The sequence below is a fragment of the Manihot esculenta genome, chromosome 3, assembly GCF_001659605.2.
Source record: "Manihot esculenta cultivar AM560-2 chromosome 3, M.esculenta_v8, whole genome shotgun sequence".
Lineage (NCBI taxonomy): Eukaryota > Viridiplantae > Streptophyta > Magnoliopsida > Malpighiales > Euphorbiaceae > Manihot > Manihot esculenta.
Window position 1 is genome coordinate 2,303,171 of NC_035163.2, and position 16,885 is coordinate 2,320,055.

General features: G+C 30.8%; 3 protein-coding genes across 3 annotated transcripts; 1 reads left to right on the forward strand and 2 right to left on the reverse strand.

Moving 5' to 3' along the window:
• Positions 1 to 6: 6 nt before the first annotated feature.
• On the reverse strand, positions 7 to 1,874 carry LOC110611183 (profilin-2). The gene is made up of 3 exons (XM_021751346.2): positions 1,313 to 1,874; positions 691 to 828; positions 7 to 405 (listed from the first exon to the last, which is right to left on the reverse strand). Exons 1-3 carry the CDS (start codon positions 1,439 to 1,441, stop codon positions 271 to 273), a joined length of 402 nt encoding a protein of 133 aa, XP_021607038.1. The 5' UTR covers positions 1,442 to 1,874; the 3' UTR covers positions 7 to 270.
• Positions 1,875 to 2,580: 706 nt separating this feature from the next.
• On the reverse strand, positions 2,581 to 6,047 carry LOC110610709 (derlin-1). The gene is made up of 7 exons (XM_021750754.2): positions 5,872 to 6,047; positions 5,108 to 5,243; positions 4,314 to 4,387; positions 4,085 to 4,178; positions 3,707 to 3,835; positions 3,410 to 3,570; positions 2,581 to 3,024 (listed from the first exon to the last, which is right to left on the reverse strand). Exons 1-7 carry the CDS (start codon positions 5,886 to 5,888, stop codon positions 2,907 to 2,909), a joined length of 729 nt encoding a protein of 242 aa, XP_021606446.1. The 5' UTR covers positions 5,889 to 6,047; the 3' UTR covers positions 2,581 to 2,906.
• A 7,109-nt stretch (positions 6,048 to 13,156) lies between these two features.
• On the forward strand, positions 13,157 to 16,104 carry LOC110610574. Its single transcript, XM_021750553.2, has 2 exons — positions 13,157 to 13,913; positions 15,137 to 16,104. The coding sequence occupies exons 1-2, from the start codon at positions 13,321 to 13,323 to the stop codon at positions 15,801 to 15,803; spliced, it is 1,260 nt and encodes a 419-aa protein (XP_021606245.1). The 5' UTR covers positions 13,157 to 13,320; the 3' UTR covers positions 15,804 to 16,104.
• Positions 16,105 to 16,885: the final 781 nt, after the last annotated feature.

The window sequence follows — 16,885 nt, forward strand, 5'->3', positions numbered from 1 at the left end:
AAGCTGTGGAGAAAATGCAGAATACACATTAAATCAATCAAGGTAATGCAACTCAAAACAGGCGAAAATCAAACAGCCAAACTTAGCTCTCACATGGTTATTGTCTGCAACACCTGCTCTGCCAATTCAAGGGTTTTAACAGAGGAGGGTGCAAACTTGGAACCAGAGCTCAAAAAAAAGAGAGAAAATAAAAGGTAGAAAAAAAAAAAAGAAACAAAAGAGTACTCGTAACCCCACAAAATAAATGTGATCAATTGTGATAGACTAGGCCTACAGCCCCTGGTCAACGAGGTAATCCCCCAACCTCTCCACGACCATGTTGCACTGTCCTGGAGTCACAGGCTCCTCATAGATGCCAAAAACAAGAGCTTGGCCAGTCTTCTTTATGGTGATCCCTCCTGATCCCTGCCAAAACAAAACAAACAAGTTTCTGATTAATTGCATGGCGTAGATACAATCACTTCAGCATCATAATTCGAATCATCGTGAAAAGGTAGGAACCAAAATGATACCCGTATACTAGGCAGCATTACAAAGTAAAGCAAGAATGCAAATTCAAGAATTAAAATAAATCTCGATTCCTGATAAACCCAGAAAGCAGCCAAAATGTATACAAAAACCATTTTATGAACTAAAATGAATCAAGGTGCAATAATTATTGCGTTGAGCATGTATTATAATGCCCATCACCTTTTTTCCACGGATAACAGCTCCAGCCTCTCCCTGGATAACCATGTACTTTGTGCCCGCAAGGTGTAGACCAGTAGGGGCAAGGTGACCAGGCTCCTCAAAATCTTTCATGATGTCAGTAATCTCCTGGGGCTTGAACTGCAATCAAGGAACGGAAATAAACACAAATAAGCAATCCCTTAAAGTCAGACACACAATAAACTGGTAAAAAAAATGGGTAAACAAAAAAAAGAAACAAACAAAAAGCACGTAATAAAAATCACAGGATAAGTACAACATATTGACACAATTGCTTAGCTTATTGGATAAGAACAGAGTGCAAACAACAATTCCTTTCCCCTGTCGCGAATTCAACCAAGCTACCGTCTAATGAGAGCAAATTGCAGCATTTAGGATCTAATATCAGCTAATTTTGAAGAAATCACACGCCCTACTCCTATAATACATCAACATGCAACCACCATAATTCAACTCAAAAAACAGATCAAACGCCATAAAAATCGAAAGAATCAAAATAAAAAACCGCATGAGAATCCAAAAATGGCGCCACATTGTCACGGCAGTGATCGGATAATATATATATATATATATATATATATGAAAAGAAGGGAGAATAATTAACCTGAGGGAAAGAGGAGCTCTGAGCCCAGACGCTACCGTCATGACCAACAATGGAAGCGGCGGTGAGATGCTGGCCTTGGCCGTCGATGTCGCACATCAAGTGTTCGTCTACGTAAGTTTGCCACGACATTTCGTTGTCGGTTCTGTATTAGCTCGGTGGTGGTGAAGCAGCGGCAGTGGACCGGCGAACGAAGGAGCGAGATTGTGGAATAGCTTGTATATTGATGAAGCTTCAAGTGGCTTTTGTATTGTTAATGTTAATTATTAATAAACAAATTGGGATGAATGCGGAGAGGAGAGGAGAGGATCAGGTCCGTTGATTATTTCTGGACCGTCCGTTTTTGTTGATCTTTCCTTTATTTAATCTTCACCATTCATGTTTCCGTTATTTTTTGCTTCTTTTTTTCGCATTTTGCCTTTACCCAGTCTTCCTCCTGTTTTGCCGTTGTACTTTCTCCAAATCACGTTGACTTTCTCTTTCTCTTTTTTTTTTTCCCTTTTTTAAGAAAAACATTTGATTTACCAATAAAGCATCACATTGTCAATGCAAGTTATCTAGCTAAATTAATCCGATTAAATTTTGAATTAATTAAAAAATTATTAACTTTTAAAATATTAATTGATTTGAATTAAAATTTTAAAAAAAATTGACACTTTTCTTAACCTATCTTAATAAGGAGAATACTGAAAATATGAAATTATGAGCTTCACATGGCATGAGAATAAATTTAGTTATTAAATTAAATTTTTTAGATTAATTTAATATAAATTTGACTTTATATTAATTTCACATAATTTATATAATTAATGCGCGAGTCTAAATAATTTGTGAAGTCACTAAACATATTAGCATGAATTTTGAAATAAAAGATTTAACTTATATTAACTAATTGGGTTATATACGGTTTTTAAAATCTTAAATTAAACTGAAAAATTGTATAAGAAAAAACACTGTTTTTAAAAAATTAAATTATATTAAAACGAGTTTATATTTATTATTTTCTATACTAACTACTGTACTCTCACATATAGTCTTTTATCATATTCCTAATCCTAGCTTACAATAAATTCATAAACGCTCACTAATGCTATAAATTATAAATTCAAACTGGATTGAAATAACAACATTTTCTAAATCATTTTAAATTCACATTTAAATAAAATGTTTTCTATATTTATAAGTCTAATACATACACATCACTTTAATCAATTGAATTAAACATATGTTTATATTAAGTTTAAATCTCATATGTCAAAATGAATTTGAAATAAAATAATAAAAGATACAGGAATTAATTAAATTCTAAAAACTAACACAGAAGAAATCAGTTAAATACATTAAGATAAATATAACAGTAACTAGCAAGCCAAACTTTTCTTGAAATCTGAAAAGTGGCAGCTCCAAGAGAAACTCTGGCTTTGCTAGTACACAAAAAATATAGATTTGTTGATTCAGCAGTAAGAAACTCCACATAATGCCAGAGGACTGAATTTTAAAAAATTTACTCCATGTTAGCTGCATCATCTGAATAAAATGATGAGGAAGTTGCAAAAGCTAATGTGATGATCCAGAAACAGTCAATTGAGGAGCATAACTAATCACTTAGTCGGTATGACCTCCCTCTAAAAGCCACACCAGTTGTTCTTTCAGGTTCCACCCGATTGTTTGTTGGGGCTGGAGCTCCTATTCTCCACCTTGCCACCAGTTTATGTCTACAACAGTTGAGGAAATTGGTGGGACAAGAAAATAAAGTATATTCTAGTCAGGTATCAATCAAAGAATTAAACAATTGGTTAATGACAAAACCCTGGGAAGATCTCATCGTAGCCTTAGAATGTTTCAATGATTAATGCTGCAAAGATGCCAATGCCATTATATGATCAGGAACAGAACTCCACATTGTAGAGAAGCTTATGTTTCTATGCGGAGGAATGAGAATGGCTAATCAGACCCAGAATATAAACTCGCTGCTGGCAGGAAAAGCCTATTAAGAGTGGAACATAATAAGAAGATATCTTTAATGACGACTGCAGAATGCATGCAAATTAATTGATAAGTACACCTCTCAAAGAGAGGAACCAGGTAATCAAAGGATACACCCATCTTGGAGTCTTCAGTAAGGTCTTTCCAGTTGCAAGTGGATGCAGCACAGTCAAAAAGTAATATAGATGCCCTGCAATAATCCCCAGCAGATCTGGCATGATGGGGGAGCCAAAAATGACATCTAAAGCAAGCATTGCCCATGGGAGATAAAATGCCTGAGAACACGAGGGAGAACCAGGAAGGATGTAGATGAGCCTCGATGTTAGATACGAGAATCCTAAACCCAAATCTATTGCAAAGAAAATAAAATCACACAACAAAAATTTGCGACTGAATACATCTCCAGCATACCTTAAGAGTCATGAGACCATATATGTTGATCTGGGCATTCGGGAATTCTCTACTCCAGACATAGACAAGCATGAACACGAGTGATATCCCCAAAAAAGGGGTCCAAAATATAGGGATGGCAGCTAGCACCTAAAATTCAGGAGGAAGAATACCAGCAATTAGTTGAAAAGATGGTTTTCACACATTCAATCAACCAAAGCTCATGTTTAAAAACTGCATCGTCGTATGGGGAATAATCATCTAAGGTACAGCTCACAAATTTTCAAAATGTGAATTTGCACCATGAGAGAAAATCGGAAGAGGGGAAAAAGGGGAAAGGAATTCAGCTCACTTGAAGCCAGCAAATGCATCAGAATTGATAAAGAAGATAATACATACCAGCATCGAAAAGGCTCCAAAGATCATCATCCACAAGAAATCTGCAGTACGTCTGTTAAACGGTCCGTTTTCAAGTTGAACGCCATATCTCGCTCTGCACAATTGCAGAGATTATCATGGAGAGTATTAGTGCAGGAAAGAATATAAATAAATCAGTTCAATTCTCACAGTAAAAACATATAGGAGTTACATAATGATATCAAAGCATATCTATGCATCTACAACTTACATCATTAAAAGGCGAATTCCAAAATTGATAGAAAATTTTCCAAGGAAAAAGAAGTTTGTAATAAGCCTCCATACCTGCAAATGCAGAAAAATTACATAAGAGTTGCATGGACTAGATCAAACAGAAAAATAAGTGTTCAACAACAACATCAGATATCAGTAGAGAAATCACCAACAGAACTTCCAAAGCAAATTATGCATCAAAATCTGCTTCTCTCTCTCTCTCTCTATATATATATATATATATATATATGCTCTGTGTGTGTGTGTGGGCGTGTGAGAGAGATACAGGTGAAACTGCTAGAGTTACATTCAGCAGAATTTTGGAAGGCTGTTGTTCCAATCTTTGAGGTATGGTTTTTCATTTTGGTTCAATTCACTGACACTGTTGAAACCTTTGATTTGTGATCCAGAAACAACCGTGTTATAAGCAACAACTACCCCCAAGTGATCCAGGTTAATTTTAGCCCAACTCATCTTGGGTCTTTCAAACAGCATTCCCACTTATAATTTCCAACATATGTAAGCAAGTCAAATTACATTTCATTTTTATTAACTCATATATGAACTTGTCTATGATCCAGTGGAAAGTCTAGTAAGCAGACACTAGGAAAGAAATCAGTGGCATGCCTATAGCAACTAACATAATTATTGAGTCTACACATCTATATTTAAAAATCATTATAAATTTGCAATTTTCACCACCAATTTCAGAAAAAATATGGCACTCCTGATAATATGAATGAAAATCCTTAATTACGAATCAAAATCCTCAATAAATAAATAAGTCCATACCTGAAACCGTGAGAATGCAAGTCTATATATCAATGCAATATGCACCACATCAAATACTCCAAGTTGATAGGCTGCAGTGAAGAGCAGGCACAAAGTCCCATAAACCTTGCTTATAGGTGGAAGAGATTGGTAGTATCTGTCACAAAATGCACAACAGAAGTTGTAGGTCATAAAAGGTTCAAAAAAAGATACGGGCGCTTAGACATATAGTACACCAAAACCTAGGGCACGTTAAGTAAATATTAAAAGAACGTTCTGCAATTTTAAGTCATATTAAAATATGCAATCAGAATATCATATGAAGGTTTCACCATTCCCATATTTTCATTTTCTTCAACACAAACTAAAGGCCAATAAGTTAATGAATACCCATACAAAATAATATTCTTCCCAATTTATGGCTGTACTGCTCTTCATTTGATATACTCTAAAGGAAGATCATGAAGAAACCAGTAAACTCATAATTTTCTCAAGCCAATTTGCATAATTGCTTCCTCACCAAACTTCAATCACGTTATTCTGATACTTATAATCTTGCTTCTATGTTAGAAGCCCAAATTTACCCTAATATTGCTAAAACAAAACAGATAAAACTTGCTAGGATTTAAGTTCCCAAGAATCCCAACACAAACACAAATGCAATATAATAAATTGAATAGAAGAATCATAAATATAACTTCAAAAGGAAAAAAAAAAAAATTATCAGCAAATCTCTTTACAAATGAATGTTCAAAAGAAATATAGATAAGGGAAAGGTTACTTACTCAGCAGGAGAAGACATTGCAGACTCGAAAACTAAATTCAATGGAGAAACTCTGAGCGGGTAAATGTATCTCTTGGATTTGTCTCTCCTTTGACTATAAGTTTCGAAAATGATAGTTGTGAATTCTGAAAATTAAAAGCCGATTAATATCGAATATTCTGAAAACTAGGAAGCGATTGGTAAGATCCAGAACTTTCCTTTTCTTAATCAGCTTGTGCAACCTTTCGTTCGTGGGCTTTCCGTCGTTTCGTGAGGATTGGGCCAACACCAGCAATGGAACCCATCGGACTCGATGAGTGTTACGTATCTTATTTGGGTGTGGATGGTTCTCAGGCTCAGCCCATTAGTGTATTCTCGAGAGCATTGCATCAGGATTCACAGTGCTGAAACCTTCGATCCCCCAAAACTTAAATCTTACCAGATCTAAATTTTATCCATGATTGCCCAATTTGGAGGTATGTTTCATTTCCAGTCATTCAATTTTAATTTATTTCAAATAACATAATTCAACTTTGATTTTATGTCAGAAGGAACCGCTCTAATTTTAAACAACATCCAAATTGAATGATTGTAGATGAAAAATCACTCTAGAATAAAAATAATTTCTTTGAAATAAAATTAAATTTTAATAATTTTATTACTGTTAGCTTGAGTTACGATTGCATTAAAAGTTCCACAATAATTGTTATTTTAAAAAAAATTTTGTAATATGTTATTTGTGACTTTGAAATTTTTAAGGTAATATTAATTTTTTATTTTCATATTTATTTTTATTAATTTTAAATTATTTAATATTAATATATAAAAAATATATAATCATTTAAAAAGTATTTTAAATAAAGTATTATAATTATTTTTAAAATTAAATTTATTAATTATTTTTATTGGTTTCGCAATTAAATCTTAAAAAATAAATATTGTAGGAAGATGATCTTGTGTATAAAAACTTGCTTTTCTAGATATTGATTTTTAGGGGAGTAATATTTGATTCAAATCGAAAAAATCAATCGAATTGAATTAATTCTATAATTTGATTTGATTTTTTATTTATTTTAATTTACTTTAATTTTTAATTTTAAAAATTCTAATTATTTCAGTTGGATTTAATTTTGATCAGAAAAATTAAAAAAATTAAATTAAATCAATTAATAATAATAATATATTATTTTCACTAATATAAAAAGATTATATCATATTCCGATTAAAAATATTCTGATTAAATTTTAAAATATTAAAAATAAAAAATAAAAAATAAATAAAAATTTAAATCAATTAAATTAAATCGAATCAAACTAAATTAGACTGATTCGGTTCGATTTAATTTTTGATCAAAATCAATTTAATTCGATTTTTATAAATATTAAAATTTTAATTTTTAATTTTAAATCGAACCAACCAAATAATCAACCTATTAATTTCACCATATTTTATACATAATTAATGACCGAAAATAAATTTTCCTATAAAAATTGGTTTCCATAACCTCATGCTTTTAGTTATGTGTAAAAAAATTATTAATTCATAATAATATTAATTAATATAGTAAATAACAAATTTAAGAAAATTAAGATAGCCGTAATTTTTAATTAGTCAAAATTTGAGGGCTTTTCACATGAGGATTAGCATACCCCACCATTAAGCATGGACATAGACAAGACTCTTGCAAGCTAATTTCACATGGCTTTGCATTTGCATAGAGAAACCCACCAACACAAAACACTAAGCCATTAATTATATATAAATATAAATAAGTTTAAAATAAAAAAAAAAACTATTTATTTTTCTCAAATTATGTCTAACTATATTACCTCTTTCCAAATTTTATTATGCATGATATATTTATAAAAAATTTAATATTGAATTAGAGGTTGTGATACTATATTAAATTTAAAATAAATTTAATTAATTTTAAAAATTAATTTAAAAAAAAGAATGTCTATAATTCATATAAGTGATACATTATTATTTTACACGACTGATATGAGATTCATAATAAATATATATTTTTCTTAATTTTTCCTTTAATTAGGTTGGTTAAGCAATGAATAGTAATTAATTAACCAAGTGGTTAAGCTAATTAATCAACTCTCCTTCAAAATGATGAGTTTTCAACTGTAGATGAATGAATGGATGGGACAATTTGGTTGCGTAGTAGCGAAACAAGCATTATGCTTTTGATTGGAAATTAGTAGGAATGAAGAGAAGTGTACACTCACAGCTTTGTTCCCCACGCTCCGGTCACAGATTTTATGTAGATTGTACACGTGGACCCACACACCCCTATTGAAGGATAAGTAATATTGAAGAGGATAAGGTTTAAAAAACAAGCAAAAGGGACTTGTCAAAGTAAAAGTGGATGCTCAAATTATGGAATTTTGACACGGTAACAATCATTTTAGCATGAACAATATACTATAAATTACTTGTTATATGGTAATTACCTCAGATGGTATCGATTGTGCTAAAAGAAAAGAAAAATATGAAAAATATATTATATAATTTTATTTATTTTATTTTTAAAATTTATCTTTCAATTTATATTAAAATAATATTATGTAGTATTATATCATTAATAAATAATAATAATTTTAATTGCCATAATAAATAAAATATAATTATTAATTAAGAGAAAAAAATTTTAAAAAAATACCATATAATTTCATTAATTTTTATTTTAAAATTTTATGATTTAATTTATATTAAAATAATTTTTTGTGATATAATTCTACATCAGCATTATTGATAGTGTTTGAAAATTATTATTGTTTGGTAACAATATAATAGTATAAGTTATTATTTTAATATAAATTAAATTACATTTTAAAATAAAAAATTGATAAAATTACATAATACTTTTTTATATTTTAAATAAAATATTATTATATAGTAATAGTAAATATATTTACTGATAAGTGAAATGGAAACCCATATTCAACTGCTCCTCCAAGACAATAATAGTGTTGCCAATATGAATTAAGTCGTTAGTACGAATGCAGGGAGAATAAGCAAAAATTTGAAAAGAATATCGAGGAATGTGATAGATGTCATACAAACGATTCACGTCGTTGTCCAAAAAAATGGACAGGATATCACTAAAAGAGCCACCTTCATTCTCGGAGACCTCCCTCAATGGAACAATGAGGGTTGACGCTCAGATGGGACTATCAGAGGAGGAAGAGCTGAAAACAGAGGTCCCGCTAGGGGGAGAAAGAGATATTCCTATCCATATTAAAATGATAACAAAGTTATCGTGAAATATGTAAAGACTTTAACAGAAACGAGAAACGAATCGTAGAGTGAATTTCTCTAAAAAAAAAGTTGTAGAAGAACGCAAAAGTGATATTTAAAAAAGATGATGGACCTTTATAAAGGTGGTTTCGACGGTAGGCGTCAAATGCGGTAAGATAAACACTGTAGGAGTCGTCAAAAGGATTTGTAGGCGAAGTGACATGAGTAGCAAGAAGCCAATCTTGAGGGGTTACGTCCGGACCTCGATAAAACATGTCCCTTTTGAATATGAAGAAATGAATAATAGTAGGGAGACCTCTGATATTTCATAACATTCGTCCAAATTTAGCTATAAGTTGTCACCATAAGACAGGGGTCATGTGATAAGGATCTGACAAGTGGAAAACGTGATCCTACACGAGGAAAAGGGAGACATGGACACTTTAACATCCAGATTGCCGTCAAGACTCGTCCTCCCCTGATAGGTCAAGTCTTGCCACAAGATTACCATTATCAGGCGCATCCCTATTTCGCTTGTGATCACGGGATCACCAATCTATTAATTGATGATATCCTTTATTGAGCAGTCGGTTATATCATCACCAGATTCTCATAAAATATTATATTTATCTTCATATTCTTACAGTATAAAAGAGAAACAATCACAAAAATAAAAGTACGCTATCTTTAAAACTACTAAAACTCTTAATTATTTATGGTATTCCATCTATTATTCAAGATACTGACTTGAGTATCGGAGTGGTTGCTGTGAACACCCACTATCGCCTCATGCTTTATTTCTTATAGGTTTTCCATCAACCATAACACAGTATCGTTATGACCATATCATTAGCCTAATCTCATCAACATCAATACATAAAATTAATATTAATTATTTTAATATTTAATAATTATTTTAATAACTTTTATTCCAAATTATAAAAATTCAATTTTTATAATTCATTATTTTCAATTACACTGAACTGAAAATCAAAATATATGTAAACCAAATTAAATTAGCGAAAAATGGATCAGAATTGAATCGGTTAGTTGTACATTTAATATATATATTTTTATTTTTTATATTTTATTTTTTATATTTTAAAATTCAATTCAAATATTTTATTTTTATTAACGTTTAAACTTTCTATATTATCAAAATCACATAATATTATTAATTAATTGATTTAATTTATTTTTTAAAAATTTTTTTAATAAAAATAAATCAAATTTAAAAACTTTAATATTTTAAAAATTAAAATTGAACCAAATAAAAAAATATAAAAGTGAATTAAAATTTTAAATCAATTAAATTTAATCAATTATTTTAATTTAAAAACGAATCCAGCTCACTCACGCTCTCAATCTCGAAATATTATTATTTTAATTAAATCATAATACTAAACACAAACTATATCTAAAAATTATTGTTTGACGGAGCCTTTGCAACCATAATGTCTTTAATATTTTGATTAAATTGACTGTCTAAGCATCAATTAAGGAAACAAAAGTTAGCACTTTTACTATTCACAATTTATTTATTTTTGTAAAATTCCAATTTTTTCCCAAATCAAGTATAATTACCAACTGAAAAAAAAAGGAAATTGACCAACCAACAAGTGTATTTAGTCTTTAATCTTTACCAAGTGATTAATGATTCAATTCGCTTTCGTCAATAATCATTACTTACCCATTTCAAAGGTTTTGACTTTGATTTTTAACTTCAAAACTCCATCCCAATTTGCATCATCCTTCGTCACTCTATTGTCATATATCTATTATTATTAGTATTTAATTTACCATAAACTATTAACACATATCTATTTTCAACAATAAATTTTTAAATAACTCAAAATAAATTACGAGCTATAATATAAAAATATACAATAAGAATATAACAAATGAGAAATGTGGACTGCGAAAAAAAAAAAATATTATTATCAAATTATTAAAAAATATTATATTTATTTTTATAATTTTATAATATAAAAGGAGAATAATCATAGATGTAAAAAGATATTATTTTTTTATATAAAAAATTTAAGTAATTAATTATATTCACTCTCATATTCAGTATACTTATTTTAGTATCGGAGTGACTGTTATGGGCACTCTATCTTACGTTATTTTATTAAGGGAAAATTACTTTTTAGTCCCTGAGGTTTAACGTAATTAACACTTCTGTCTCTCTATTTTGGCGATCCAACACTTAAGTCCCTCTATTTTGGCGACCCAACATTTAAGTCCCTCACTTTATTTTTTGTCCAAATTCATAGTCCTTCCGTCCAAAATAGTCGTTTGGGACACGTGAATTGACAAAATCAACCCTCACTAAACCCAAACTCAAATGCCTCTTCTTTTTCTTCTTCTTATTCTTCCTACCCTTTCTACAACTTCTTATTATTTCTTCTTCTTACCCTTTCTGCAACTGGAGAAAACATGAAAAAGATAATGGTATTTTTAGAAAAAATTATCATCTCTCACCTTTTACTCTTTGACCAAACGGTTTAAATGGACGGAAGGACTACGAATTTGGACGGAAGAGAAAGTGAGGGACTTAAGTGTTGGGTCGCCAAAATAGAGGGACAAAAGTGTTAATTATGTTAAACTTCAGGGACTAAAAAATAATTTTTCCTCTTATTAATATATCTAAGCTAATCACGACGTATCTCCCTTTCGACTATGTACAAACGAAGATAAAAAATTTAAGATTTTATAAGATTATATTTTATTTATAATTTGAGATAAAAAGTTAAGTTCATTCATAAATTATGAATTTCTATATATTTCATCATGACAAAAAAAATTACTTTTATATAAATTTTAAAAAATATAATTGAAATTTGTAATAATTTAATTTTTTTGTAAATTTTAATGTATATAATAAAAAAACGAATCATGTATAATTGTGAAGAAAATCAATTGAATTATTTTATTTCAATTGATTTATTTTTAAAAACAAAGTCTTACTTGTATTATTTCATCAATCTAATGTTGACTTATAAAAATAAAATTACATTTAAGATATTTTTATAGTTTATTAACTTATTTTAGTAAGTTCATTAAAAATATTAATTTTTAATATTTATAAAATAATATAAGTCCTAATATATGAAACAACGGAAAATTATATTAGGTAATAATTGCAAAAATGTGCAATGACAAATCAAATATATATATTAATAATTAAACAATAGTGAATCATGTAAATATAATTTTTTAATTTACATATTAAGATTTTTTATTTAAATTATAATTAATTATTATTTAATAGGCACATAATAATCTTTATTATAAATTAAAAATATAATTAATATAGTTAAAACAATGAATTTTATATTATATTTTTTACTTGCATTATTTAATTATTAAATTATATTTAGTTTATATTTTAATCCATATTAAACATATATATGTGTAGTACGAAATTAATAAATAAAATATTATTTTAAAAATAAAAGACGGATTAACATATAAATTATCAGGGGGGAAGCGCCGTCGCAAATTGCCGTCCAAAACGGCGATTATGGAGAATTGCGGGAGGGGCCAGTCAGCCAGCTAATGCCACGTCAACCAATTCTGATGTTACTTTTTTTTTTTGGAAGATAATGCTGGATTGTGATATTAAGGAGGATTTGGTATATATTTTGTAGGAGAATTTTCACCCAATCAAAGTCCAGCTTGTCTTTTTTCAGGCCGAAGACAACGTGGTGACAGCCCAAACCCAGCTGTGCTGACCCCACTACGAGATATCACCCCTCTCCAATTTATCATTTCCATTCTTTTTCCCCTTTCTCATAATTTTTTAAATTATTATTAAAACAGTGATCTATAATTTTAGATTTGTGAAAAATGAAAAGTAAAGCATAATATATATTTTAGTTACTATATTTAAAAAAAAAAAATCCGGCGCAATTCACATTTGGCTCTCCCGAGAAGTTGTCATATCATATCGAGATACAATCTCTTTTTCTCATGAATTTTGCCACGAGAAAGAAGGGAGAAAATTTTGTCCAAAACAAGAAAACAGAGAGAGAAGGAGCTTATAATAACAAAGACCAGCAGTGAGTGAGAAGGCAAAACGTTAAAACAGGGGAGCCGACATACAAACGTTGATGTTTCCGAAGCTCTCCTATGCAGTGACGTACATTTCGATTTAATCTTCGCTTTCACCATTATAACTCAAAGCTCAAGCAACCCTTTCTTCCCCCAGCTCTCAACAATGGATCCATGTCCATTTGTTCGTTTAATCATTGAATCTCTTGCTCTCAAACTCCCTTTGGCCACCAAACCAGCTGGTTCCGGCGTCCACCCATCAACTACGCCTTGTTTCTGCAAACTACGCATCAAGAACTTTGCTTCACAAACTGCTCTCCTCCCTCTCTGTTCTTCTGCTAATGACTCTCCCCCTGAAACCTCCACCTCCGCCACCGGCTTCCATCTCGATGCTACTGCTATTCGCCGGCTCTCTGGTAAGCCTATCACACTCCGTGTGGAAGTGTACACTGGCCGGATGGGACACACCTGTGGGGTCAACGGCGGGAAGTTACTGGGTCAAGTTCAGGTTAGTGTGGATTTGGAGAATGTCCAGTCCAGCCCAAGAGTGTTTCAAAATGGATGGTTAAAGTTGGGGAACCAGCCAGATAAACCAGCGGCTCGACTCCATCTAGTGGTCCGGGTTGAACCAGACCCTCGGTTTGTTTTTCAGTTTGGTGGCGAACCTGAGTGTAGCCCAGTGGTTTTTCAGACACAAGGGAATATACTCCAGCCTGTTTTCAGTTGCAAGTTCAGTGCCGACCGGAACTCAAGATCCCGGTAATTTTCTTTCCATCTTCTTTATTTATTAGTGCATTTTAGTGGGTATAAAAGTAGGCGTGCTAAAATGCGCTAATAATAATTCTTTTTTATCCAATTCTATCTTCAATCTCTATTCAAATTATCAACTAAGAGTTGGGAATAAATATTTTATCACTCTTTAGGAAACACATTTTATTTTTAATGAATTGATTCATCGAACATGAATTTGATTATGGTAGAGATAGATTTGATTGATTTAATTAATTAATTGGTGAAATGGAATGAGGATTTGGTTAGTGATAAAGTAGGCATGTGGGTTGTCAATTTATTTTGCAAGCTGGTGATTAGGATTACTGTAAGGCCACATGGCTAGGCTGCCAAGTTGGTCACCACCCTTATCTGATTTGTCATGAAATACTAATTAATCGTAATTAGCAGTAAGATTAAGGATGAATATGATTTTATTTCTGTATTTGATTTTAGAATTTTAGAATTCTGTCATACCATTTAGGGAGGATTGGCTTGTCTAGTTCAAAATGTAGAATTATTTTTTAAAATTAAAAAGAATAAAATTCTTTCATTCAATAAGAAATTAAATTAAATTTTTATGAAAAATACTTTAATTTTGAATTTTATAGGAATCCAAATTGGGATGAAAGAGAGTTGTACTTTCTATATATGTATATCAACATTATAACACCATACATTGAAATTGAGACAAACTGCCAAAATACAACAATTCTTTTTAATTTTTTGCCAACTCAATGGACAGAATTTTAATAATTTGGAAATATTTTTCTTAAATTAAATTAAAAAATTCTTAATTTTTCAAAGAGAGTAGAAAGAAAATATCAATAAATCAGAAATAATTTTCACGCTTCTTACTAAACAAACTTAAAAATTTTAATAATTTTAATGAGAATCAACCATATATATATATATATATAATCTGGAAAATGTACGAACAACCAACCATGACAGATCACTGAATTTCATTATTTGATTTCAGAAATCCTTTCTGACAAACAAATCTCTTAGACAACAACTCATAAATCTTAAACAATTAATGTTTCTGGTTCTGCCACATGTATTAGCGGTTTAGTCAAAGAGACAATCGCAAATCCCTTCAAATATCGAACTCAACTACTTGGGATTCCCTCCCATGTGCAAATAATTTGTCTGAATTTCATCTACTATTAAGTAATCAATGTTCTGAATTTGATTTTATATCTCTGTCTCAGATCTCTTCCGTCAGATTTCACCGTCAATAGCAACAGAGGATGGAGGAGAACCTTTTCCGGCGAGAAAGAACAAGCAGGAAGGGAGCGAAAAGGATGGATGGTTATGATATACGACCTCTCTGGTTCACCAGTAGCTGCTGCGTCCATGATCACACCATTTGTTCCATCTCCGGGCACAGATCGTGTTTCTCGATCAAACCCAGGTGCATGGCTAATCCTCCGCCCTCATGGCATCTCTGTCAGCAGCTGGAAACCATGGGGCCGCTTAGAGGCGTGGAGAGAGAGAGGTCCTATAGATGGACTCGGTTACAAATTTGAGCTGGTAACTGATAATGGTGGCCCAAGCAGAGGCATCCCCATTGCTGAATCTACAATAAGTTTGAAAAAAGGTGGCCAGTTTTGCATTGATAGTAGGTTAATAAAGGATTCTGCATTGAATTCAAGATCACCCGTCAAGGGTTTCGTGATGTGTTCGACGGTGGAAGGCGAAGGAAAGATCAGCAAACCAGTGGTGCAAGTTGGAGTACAGCATGTGACGTGCATGGCTGATGCAGCGTTGTTTATAGCTCTTTCAGCTGCTATTGATCTGAGCATGGACGCTTGCCGCCTCTTCTCCCACAAGCTCAGGAAGGAGCTTTGCCATGACGTGCATGATTCGTTGTCTTAAGAGCTTATAATTTATGCATGCAGTGAGAACCAATTAGTTTTTAGGGCACAAACTGTTGGTTTGAGCAGTGGAAAGTCGTTTAATTTTGATTTTTTTTTTTATTTTAATTAATTAATTTATTTTTTAAAGTTTGCTATATATTATTTCATTTCATTTTATCTTGGAAGGAGAGTGGGATCTCATGTGACGTGGGTTTTTGGAAGTAGGTAATTTATTGTCGGTTTTGGTTTTCTTTTTTTTTTTTTTCAGTCTGAAACTGTACAGAGACTAAAGAAAAAGGCAATTGTTTTCTTTGTTCTCATCTCTCGTCTTCCCACTTTTTTGGGCAACATTTATTTTCTCTGTAAAACGCAGTTTTTCAATTATTAAACGGTGGTGTTATGTATAGAAATATTTATTTAAAGTGGGCAAAATTAGATTAGTTTAAATTAAAATTATTATATTCATCTCATAAAAATAAGTCAATAATTATCTTTATATGAATTAAAAAGAATATAATTAAAACAATAAAGTTTATATTATCTTCTCTAATATACCATTCAATTATATTATTAATTTATTAAATTATTCTTAAAACTTAAAAATTGAAAAAAAGAATTATTAGTGAATATAATTAAATTATATCACATAAAAATTACAATTAAATTGAAATTAAAAATCATAGAAAAGCCAATTCCAAATTTCCAATCCTTTTAAAATTTTAAACTAAAACCATTAATTAAGAATCGAAGAAAGACAAAATCGCCTTTGAAAAAAATTATTTACACATTCAAAATTACAAATTTGTTGCTCAAGGTGGGATCGAGCCATCACCTACTAGCATACTATTTCTTTTTTTTTTTTTTTAAATAATTTTAACTGAAATTGGAATTAAGGAATACGAGCAATGGAGAAGAGGAATTATATGGATGACAATATAGCTACTCTTATTCTGTTAGCTTGCAATTTGGTGATCCGTTGGAAATTTGATTAGACGATTTGTCGTGCTTTAATAAGTAGACCAGTTGGAAAGCATTTAAGAACTGTGGAAGTTTGTTCGTGAGAAGCAGCATTATAATTTTAGAGCTATTCAGTTTGCTCTC

Coding starts and splice junctions, on each gene's coding strand:
- LOC110611183 (XM_021751346.2), bottom strand. CDS start 1,441: ATGTCGTGGCAAACTTACGTAGACGAACACTTGATGTGCGACATCGAC. Junction 829..1,312: donor AGAGCTCCTCTTTCCCTCAG/GTTAATTATTCT, acceptor CCTTGATTGCAG/TTCAAGCCCCAGGAGATTAC. Junction 406..690: donor CTGTTATCCGTGGAAAAAAG/GTGATGGGCATT, acceptor TTGTTTTGGCAG/GGATCAGGAGGGATCACCAT.
- LOC110610709 (XM_021750754.2), bottom strand. Junction 3,571..3,706: donor ATGGTCTCATGACTCTTAAG/GTATGCTGGAGA, acceptor TCGTGTTCTCAG/GCATTTTATCTCCCATGGGC. Junction 3,025..3,409: donor CTGAAGACTCCAAGATGGGT/GTATCCTTTGAT, acceptor CAACTGTTGTAG/ACATAAACTGGTGGCAAGGT.
- LOC110610574 (XM_021750553.2), top strand. CDS start 13,321: ATGGATCCATGTCCATTTGTTCGTTTAATCATTGAATCTCTTGCTCTC. Junction 13,914..15,136: donor GACCGGAACTCAAGATCCCG/GTAATTTTCTTT, acceptor TCTCTGTCTCAG/ATCTCTTCCGTCAGATTTCA.